General features: G+C 34.6%; 1 protein-coding gene across 1 annotated transcript; it reads right to left on the reverse strand.

Moving 5' to 3' along the window:
- Window positions 1–5,663: 5,663 nt before the first annotated feature.
- On the reverse strand, window positions 5,664–9,327 carry LOC136201546 (cysteine proteinase mucunain-like). Its single transcript, XM_065992237.1, has 5 exons — window positions 8,795–9,327; window positions 7,544–7,779; window positions 7,313–7,453; window positions 6,208–6,657; window positions 5,664–6,107 (listed from the first exon to the last, which is right to left on the reverse strand). The coding sequence occupies exons 1-5, from the start codon at window positions 9,270–9,272 to the stop codon at window positions 6,012–6,014; spliced, it is 1,401 nt and encodes a 466-aa protein (XP_065848309.1). The 5' UTR covers window positions 9,273–9,327; the 3' UTR covers window positions 5,664–6,011.
- Window positions 9,328–10,328: the final 1,001 nt, after the last annotated feature.

A 10,328-nucleotide genomic window follows, 5' to 3' on the forward strand; every position in this document is an offset into this window, starting at 1 on the left:
AAGTACTAAGCGTTCCTGTCTTGCAAATTCATTCTTAAATCAGAATATTTTCTAACATTTTCATTCTCTAATCTAATTCTTATTCTAACAGATTCAATACCAAAACCGATTTAACGATTTTCCTTACTATAAATCTTATAAGTAAATTTAACCGATTCAAAATAAGTTTTTGTTAAAAAACGTTCCCTGTGGGATCGATATCTTTTATTACTACAAGCGTATACCGTGCACTTGCGGAAATCGCTCAACACTTTTCCAATCCAATACTGAGCTCTTTAAAGGTAGAGCACAAACCGTTTACAAAGAAGTTGAGTATGCAAGAGTACCGTCCTCTAGTCGTCTACTCAACTCTACTGAATGCTATAACCGAACACTCAGATTTTCTCTACCACTGAGTACTAAAACCGAGTACTCAGCACCACTCTCTCAATTTTTACAATTGATACAAACTTGTTCTTTCTAGATGAAGAACACTTTAGATGAATACAAATTCAATCTAGCTTTTACACAGAGATAGAAATTTGGTGTAAGATCTTCTTTTCTTGTTTGAATATGCTTTTGTATGTATGCTCTTTTTCTTTTGTACTTCGGCAAAGGATCCAAGAGTTAGACTTGTCCTTTTATAGTGAATTTCTGATGCCTCAATCATTTGAATTCGAATGTATCCGTTGAATTCAAACGGCTCCTTGCGTCATTCACTAGTCAGCATACAGATATTGCAGGCCGATCCTGTCGTCTGAAATTAGCAGGCGTCAGGCTTGTCTTCTTTCGCCAGGTTCATCTTCTAGCGCCAGTTTCGTATTTTAGCCAACGGCCAGTTGACCCATGCGTCTTGAAACTATCTTCGTGCGTAATTCCAAAGCTTCTGTATTGGTGCCGACAGTTGTCGGATCTTGTCTTTTTTGCAAACGGATCATTCGCGCTGTCCTGACGAGCACTCAGCTTGACTTTATTGACGTTGCCTTTGTTCTTTGTCTCTGGCGAGGCTGAGTCGCATTCTACTCAGCTTCCATGGTCAGCTTCGTCTGCAAGCTTTAGTTTAGAGGAAGACTTCTCTTCTTTGATACTGAGTTGTGTTCTACTCAGCTTCCTTGGCCAGCTTCGTTTGATAGCTTAAGTTCTGAAGAAGACTTTTCTTCTATAACGCTGAGTTGTGTTCTACTCAGCTTCCATTGCTCATGCTGACTTCATTCTGTCGTACTTTTTATTTCTGTTCTCATTTATAATTATACTCAACATTGAACAAACACATTAGTACAATTAAACCAAAGCACTTAAATTTAATTGCCCCTTAATCATGGATTAACTTAAATAATTTTGTCAAATCAAAATCATGTGGAAGGGTGTTTCAACAAACTCCCCCATTTTGATGTTGGCAAAAATATTTAATTCTGGAACTCAGAATTAAAGTTCCCCATGATTGAATCACTTTTCATACTTCTGAAATTTCTCCCCCGTAAGGGTTGCATCTGTTGACTTAAATTAACTCTTTCTTCTATAACCCTGAGTTGTGTTCTACTCAGCTTCTATGGCTCATGCTGACTTCATTCTGTCGTACTTTTTATTTATGTTCTCATTTATAATTATACTCAATATTGAACAAACACATTAGTACAATTAAACCAAAGCACTTAAATTTAATTGCCTTTTAATCATGGATTAACTTAAATAATTTTGTCAAATCAAAATCATGTGGAAAGGTGTTTCAACACTATCATGAATAATTTTGGATCTGAGCTATTCAACCATCCAACAAAAGCATCAATATTTCACAACCACATCATGCCATGGCATATATGCATATGCTTAGCGGTAGCACCATTGTGTTTTGCATGAGGTAACTTCGTATTGAGTGATTATGCTGATTAGTATGTGTTTTCTGATGTCATATTTGCTTATATGTATGGTTTTACAGTCACCTCCACCAGGTTTTGAAAAAGGCAGCAATGCATAAGTAGGTTTATTTTGTTGATCCAAATGATACGTATGCAATTGAAACTCAAAGAACGCCAACTACCACTCTAAGGACTTGATGTATTAATCAAAATGGGTCATGATGACTCCATTTTTGTGCTGCCTTACAACTGAGGGTATGAATATTTGGTACGTTTTTTTTATGTGTTTATTACGATTAATCCTATACAGGTAGCAATAAGATTATTATTCTTGCAGTTCGCACTATACCTTGACAGTGATTGATGTACAAAACAAAAAAGTGTATTAGTTAGATCTATTGAAAATGCAACTGTCAAATACGGGACAAATGTTATGAACAAGTAACTTTCAAATACTTACTATTTATACGGAATTCATGTAATTATATATCTCAAATATATACATTTAATGTTTACAGTGCAGTCAATTTCTACTTTGCTCAGAATGAACCAAAGAAAGTTTCAAAAACTAAAGTTCGATAAATACTCATTCTAGTGAGTTTTAATTCTTATACATTATTATATTAGTGAAAACTGTAATAATTTAATAGGTTGTGAGTTTGATTGTATATATTGTCCAGCTAGCAGCTAGCTGTATCGTGCATACATATGGATATCATTTGCATTTCTGTTGCATTAGAACACTTGTTGTGAAGCATGTGTTAGGCATTTCTGTTGCATTTATCTTCTATGACACATGTGGTTGAAAGTGCTGCATGTGCATTTGTGTAAGTAGTTCTAATTATTATGTGTTCTTGTGGATCTATATTATGTCATCTATTGGTTAAATTTGTATATTTTGTGGATACATATTGTTATGGATATGTTGTGCATTTATATGTTCAGTTCAAATTGCATTCTGTGATGAATTATGTTAAAGGTATATTATGCATGCCTAACATATGATTATATCAGGCATATTATGTATGTGTGTATGTTGGTTGAAATTGATTTCCCTGTGGCTCGTTATCGCTCCCATGGCCCTATAAGATACTCTATGTTTTATGTGCTTTGGATCCCTCATTGTTTCAGTTGTTTGATTGTTTAGGAAAAAATAGTAGTTTGTGGAGTCATTGTTTTTTGGACTGTCAATTTCTAACAGGATTTACATTGACAACTCATTTTAAGATGATTATCATCTTTCTTGCTTTTATATCATATAAAATCATGTCACATAACATGATTATGACATGATACCCATTTTGATACCTCTAATTGATTTTGTGTTGGTTTGTTCATCAATGGCTTTCACTAAATTAAGTGCTTCTTGTTTTTGTTGTTGATATGTGCGTTTATATCATATAAAATCATATCAAATAATATATCAAATAACATGATTATGACATAATAAACTGTTTTGATACCTCTAATTGATTTCGTGTTGGTCTGTACATCAATATTGGCTTTCACTAAAGCAAATGCTTCTTGTTTTTGTTGTTGATACGTTAAGTTGTTAATAATATCTTCAAGCTTTGCTTTTTAATTGTGCCTGATTTATAGGCTCTTCATAACTTAATTAGGTGAATTATGTGTTAGGAATATTATGTATGTGTGCATATATGTGATTGTTTGAACCTGGTGCATGTAAATTATGTGTTGTTGTGTATTTGTATCAATCTATTGGTTGAACTTCTCTATTTTGTGTCACATGGCATCCCTAAGAAAAGGAACGGAAGAACATGCGGCTTTTGGATAATGTGTTATATGAGAGTCATTGTAACAGCCATAGATTTGAAGTTTGTTGAAAAGGTATCCATCTTTTTCTACAAAGATTGATGAATATACTACACTATATTCATATATATTAAACTATTTTGTAGTGGCCACACAAGTTTGATTTGCATTATACCCAAATGGATCTCGATGAAGTCCACAAAGAATGAGCACGTAATGATATTTAAAACATAGAGAGTTTTTGTTATATAAGCTAAGTTAAGTCCTAGCTTGTACATTTGGAAATTTTGTTGAGTAAATATGGTACATTGGAAATGTTTTTGAGCATCTGTACATTGGATGGAAATTTTGTTGTATTTATTGGTTTTGGTTTGGAATACATTTTTTTATATAAAAAGGCATTTTTTTTTGCATTATTTACATTCTGTTGGGATTGCACTTTGGTTATATATATAGGTCTATATGACACATATTGAAATAAATAAAAAGTCGTATGATATGATATCAGATAAGTGTTATTGTCAAAAACATGTCATCTGAAGTTTACAACAATGATATAATTCTTATAACAAAATGTCATCTTATTTTCTATACAACGACACAGAATTGGAAACCAACTGTCATACCAAGTACGTTCCAACGACATATATATAAACTAAAATTGTCATAACATCAACATAATAACTACATTTAAGGATTTAATGTGACATGTTTTTCACAAATAATGTCATGTGACCTACATTAACTTGACATAATAGTTTAGATATATTGTCATCTGAATGTAAATACTTTGAGAAAATTTAATACAGATATTGTCATGTGAATTATGTTCCAATGATAGTAAAGAGAAACATATTCATCATGACATTATCGTAATTGCTATATTTTAACTTAATAATCTGACATTATTTCAATCGAATGTCATGGGAATATAATTAAGGTGACATAACGTATTAGATATATCGTCATTCAAATGACACGATGCAATTTGGTTGTTATCATGCAAATGTTATTCAAATGACAGATTTTACGTGTCATATGAAGCATCAACAAATGATAGTGAGTCTCGTGACAGTTTTATTTTCTTCGGGATGACGATTTTTTCCCATCATCTGAAGGCTATGCCGTGAGGATCTATCTGAGTATGAGAATGTTTTGGAGGATATTCGGGTTCTTTCTAATTGCCTAGATTGCTTAGTAGCTTTTGTTCCAAGGTTAGTGAACGGTGCAGCTCATGTCATGGCCCGTAATACTCATTTCAGTGCTAATCTTTTCAGTTTGATTGTTATTCCTGTTTTTCTTGAAAGTATTTTGTATAAGGATGATTCTTCTACTTCTTAATAAAGTGTTTTTTCTTTATATTTTTTTAAAAAATAATAATGGGCCTTAATCTTATGGGATTGGTAGAATGACTAATAATTTAGTAGAGTTTGACATAATTGGAATTAATCTCCTTGTTGTAATATTTTATATGATTAATAAGTTTCATGTAAAAAGTCCCATTTTCTATTATCCAAACCCGGTCTATTAAAGATATGCCTGGACCGGTCGAGCAGGAGTCGGAGCCAGATGAACAGATATAAATACAGAAGGTAATTCCTTTTGCATTCAAGCAATAAACATAAAAGTGAAGCTAATAAATTTATCAGTAAGATTCTGGCCATTGATCGGTCCCTTAGTAATGGGTCACTTGTAGTGACAGTGGAGAAGCTCTACTCTACTCGGCAATTATGTACAAAATCAAATTAATTGGGAATTAATCCTAGTTAGATACGAGTTGATTAATACGTTTCAAAGATGTATACTGAAGTAGAGATCATCATCGAATTGATTATTACCATTCATTCTACTATCAGCCATTCCACCTTTAAGAAAAGATGCCTTCTTTCTTCTTTAAATTTTGTTTTTCTTTTCCCCTCGTTAGAAAAACATGAAGCCATCCAATGTCATTTAAGGCGTGAAGAGAATCAAGTATTGAAATAGAGGTAGAATATTAAAACCCAAGTACACGAACATCATCAAAATGCAAGACGGAATGAGAAAGATACAACAACATAAAATAGAAAATGTCATCAATTTATGTATTTGCAAACTGCAAATACCATTTGAATTGACAAACCAAATCATAAAAGACAATTGCTAAACAATGGTACATTTACAGACTGTGATACGAACTGATAAATAATGTTCTTTAAATTCAATAGTAAGGAAGGAAGCTATATATACATGGTCAAAGCATCTGAATAATTATCTTCTTAGTAAATCATCCATTCATGGATATAACTAAAAGTAGTGCAGTTTCATAATAACCAGAAAGGAAATAAATAATCAAACCCATTGGTATGATCCTTTTATCTTTCTTCATTCTATCATCCACTGCTGCAAAACACCCCTAAATTTCAGTTACGCACTGCTCTTCTTGCCTTTAAGTCCATGAACCCAGTGTGGCTTAGCAGGTGTACGTCTCAGTGCCTTAATTCCTAATGGGTTGTCCTTGCTCTGTTTCAAGAAGTAACTCAAATCAGCAAAAGTTGCAAATTCCACACAATTCATTTTCATTTCAAATCAACAAAACATAAACAGGTGAAAGATGTCTTACCATTAAGCAGGTTCCTTGGTTAACGTTACAGATGGGATAGTCATTTGGGCAGCAACTGTAATGGTCGTCGCAGCAGGTAGCGCCTTCAAGTGGGCAGCAACCCCATTCAAAGCAGTAGTTACCATACTCAAAGAGGCAGCAGCAAGTGTTGCTCTCTGGGCAGCTGTAGTAGTTATCACAGACGGTCGGTGGCTGTATTGGAGATGGAGGAGATGGTCCAGGGTTTGGGGGATTCTGGCCTTTCTTTATTGGGTAAGAGGGTTCCATTGCAATTCCACATTTTCCTGTAGCACGCTTAATATTTCTCTCCATCTTGAGATATCCACCCTCTCCCCAACTTTTACCCCATGAGTTTCTTACTAGCCAATAATCTTTACCATTTTCAGTACCATAACCTACTGCAGCAACACCATGGTCCAATGCTGTTCCACATGAGCCAGTAAATATACCCTGAGAGATTCAAGTGTATGCTCAATTAGTCAAAAAAAAAAAAAAAAAAAAAAAAGGGACTCGTTGATAATAACAAATTAGATAGATAAATTTTCAACTTGGTTAGCAAGATTAGTTTCCGAAATGAACTTTTGAGTATCAATTAGATTCTTCTACTTGAAGGTTTTTATCAAACAATTCCAAAATGATACGACTGGGAGACGTCAAAACACCACAAAATCATGCAGTGATATGTGCCAGTTTTTACTGATTTGAAATAAATGTTTTTTTTGACCTAAACTCTTCAATATCATATAGGGCGACAGCGCGGACTAATCCATATTTGAGTCGGGTAGATCTCTTTTGGGAGGCAACACTCACTCATTAAGTATTTTAATCAATGCATGTCCATCTATAGATTCGAACACTGGTTGAATGGTCAGTGGCGGAACCAAGACAAGAAACTGATTGGTGAACAAAAAAGTAAATAACGAAATACAGATTTTCCTGAGATTAAGATTCAGGCAACAATCAAATCCGTCACTAATTCCTTCAGTAACACTGAATGTGTCACAAATTCAAAAACTATCGAAATCATTGACTGATTATTTTATTTTTAACGACCGAACTTTTCATTTGTAAATCTAACCAAACAAATGAATGGAAAGAACTTTACCGATTCATAAAACTGGAAATCCCTGCCACCCGCTTCAATTGCCACGGCGATTGGCTGATTTGCTACAGCCTTCTTTAATGCACTCTCACTATTGACAGGAACATCTTCATACTCATCGATGGTAACAACTCTAGCATTTTTCTGCAGCGCATAAAACACATATTAGCAAGCAAGCAGCTATAATATTAAGACTCGTGTGGTGTTATGCGTTGTTTCATTGAAAAAGCGTACCCTGAAAGTGTCACATCGGCCGTCACGAGCAAGGTATGGGTAATCTTCTTCGGAGTCAATGCCACCATTGTTGATGATGAACTCAAATGCATAATCCATGAGACCTCCGTTGCATCCTTCATTGTAAGAGTTATCACAATCTACCAATTCTTGCTCAGATAGAGAGATTAGCTCGCCGGTTACAATCTTGTTAACTCCTTCCACAGCAGCAATTGTTGAGAATGCCCAGCAACTCCCTTTTGACATAAATCATACATTAATCACCTACTATTCTAATTTCATTGATTATAGGTTTAATTTCACACCAATTATCTACGGAAATTAGATGCACAATTATAAATAAACAAAAAAATCAGTGCGGCGATATCTAGATTATTAAACCGCAAATATCTAGTACACTGACCCAATAACAACAAACATAATACCGATATGCGCCCACTGGGGCAATATTGTCTTCCTGATTGTCATCCAAGTTCAATTCATCCATGGCAAAACAAAAAAAAATCACGAGACTTCCAATCTTTTCTTTTCTTTTTTCTAAACTAATCATTTTTATTTTGGTAGATTACCTTTCATTGTAACGCACTATAGTCCTGATATTTTATGTTTGATCATATTAAAAAGTCAACATAACATATAGAGCTTTATTCATTTTACTTGAATTTTGCAATTTCAAATAGTTACGTAACCTTATTTATATAACCTTTATTTTGAAGAGAAAGAAATAAATACAATTTCACCCTCTTTTTCATTCAATGAGATTCTAACGACCTTTTTTTAAAACAAATGAGATTCTCACAATTAATTAATTTAGCGAATACTGACTTAATGCAACAAAAAAGAGATGATCAATATTATACAATATTGTTGAAATAAAATATCAAATCCTCAATCCCCAAAATTGGAATCACTAGAATCTGAATTAAGAAATTCAGTTTAGTTCTATACTAAATTGAAGTTTAGATTATCAATCCGATTAGTCCAATTTTTTAGATATTAAAACTGAATATGTTTGAAATTAATTTCAGAAGTGCCGATTTAATACTTAAATTATGATTTAAACTATAAACTGACGGGTATTTTGACCCTTAATTAATCAGAATCCCTTTTGACTTCATCTATTTGCTTGTTTAGTGTTAATCACTAGAGGAAATAGATCTTATTTATGTGAGATGATTTATCACTAAAAAAATGAAATGAAACAGAAATCACCAAAAATAATAATAGTGCTAATAAAAACAGAAAACTCACCGCAACTTCCTTGGTCTTTGACTTCAGCAACAGCACCTTCCTTCCTCCAATCAACAAAATCAGGCAAAGAATCACCGACACGTGGCGCGTAACGATCGGTGGATTTAGATAACCTGTTCTTCCTAGCACCACTCCGGACACCCAAGTACATCGACCGGTACTCCTCGTTCGTAATATCAGCGAACCGGTTCAACCCGACCCTGTATGTGTTATTCTCCGAGTTATGTTCATCGATGAACCTCAAGTTATCCTTAAAAACCTGAAATCGCCTCTCCCTTTCTCCCAAAGCGTTGTAGGTCTTGCCATGCCTCACCATCCACTGCTCGTATATAGCCATGACCTCGTCGTCGGTCCTCCAGCTAGATTTGGTAGTATGAGTTTGATCGTAGGATACGATTGACATATCTAAGGCGGAGGATAAGGCGAAAGAGCAAAAGAGGAGCACAAACATGGCTGCTGAAGATCCAGAAAGCCCCATCTTTGAGTTGAAGAAGGGGAGGTGGATCGGGGGGGGGGGGGATGTATTGGGTTGTTAAACTCGGGAAATAGTGGTGGGTTTATAAAGGCGGAACTGATTGGGGGGTTTATTATTTAAAAGACAAATACATTCAATAATTCAAGATATTTTTTATTTATTGGAAAATGAAAATCATGTAGTTTTTTTTTTTTTTTAAGAAATGGAAATTGTTTATTTGGTAAGAGCAAGAACAGAATAAGCTAGCATGTGGATATGATTTGGATTGGATATTAATGGGTCCCGCATGGAGACGGAAAGGATATTGATGGGTAAAAAGTAAGAAAACATGAAGTTAAAAACGTTGTTTTAACAGCGGTCAAAACGCTGCACGAACTGGAAAAGACCACGTCACCACCAGAATGAAGATTCCGTGAAGAAGTGGGAGAGTGGTATTTTGTCAAATTGTGGGACCCTTGAAAGACGGTAATTTTGGTGTTTGTATGTAAATTAATAATTTCAACCTCCTTTCGCTTTCCCTTTCATAGTTGCCCACTGCCTCTGCCGGGCCTGCCCATACTCTTTTTTTTTTTTTTTTTAATCACGAGCTCCTTGCTTCCGGATTATTATTAAGAACACCGTTCTATTTAACAGAATTACGAAAATATAGATTTGGTGGATCATATTATTACTATTACTATACTAGTATTGATTTGGTATCCTTTTACATGTTACATATAATTTTATCATTTATATTCATTATAAGGAGGGCCAACACTATGGCTGGAAGGAGTATCCGCTCCCGGTCCATCCAAAAATACATGTTAATATAGGAGGTGATAGATTTTGACCATTAAAATCCCGTCGTGATCTTCTTTATAATTTTAGTACTTGTAACTATATCTTAAGTTCATCCATATTGATTGTGTTTGATGCGGACATCCTAACTGGGATCACTGATCACGCGCGCTCTGGCGGATCCTCAGACATCAGACCCACGGAGGTTGTACCTAGGAGGGCGGATCCCCAGGACATACGAGCGGGACGGACCTAGGAGTACACAAGGAGGCGTATCAACAT

Source organism: Euphorbia lathyris, chromosome 7, assembly GCF_963576675.1.
Source record: "Euphorbia lathyris chromosome 7, ddEupLath1.1, whole genome shotgun sequence".
NCBI classification, from domain to species: domain Eukaryota; kingdom Viridiplantae; phylum Streptophyta; class Magnoliopsida; order Malpighiales; family Euphorbiaceae; genus Euphorbia; species Euphorbia lathyris.

Coding starts and splice junctions, on each gene's coding strand:
- LOC136201546 (XM_065992237.1), bottom strand. CDS start 9,272: ATGGGGCTTTCTGGATCTTCAGCAGCCATGTTTGTGCTCCTCTTTTGC. Junction 7,780..8,794: donor CAAAGACCAAGGAAGTTGCG/GTGAGTTTTCTG, acceptor TTATGTCAAAAG/GGAGTTGCTGGGCATTCTCA. Junction 7,454..7,543: donor GCCGATGTGACACTTTCAGG/GTACGCTTTTTC, acceptor TATGCGCTGCAG/AAAAATGCTAGAGTTGTTAC.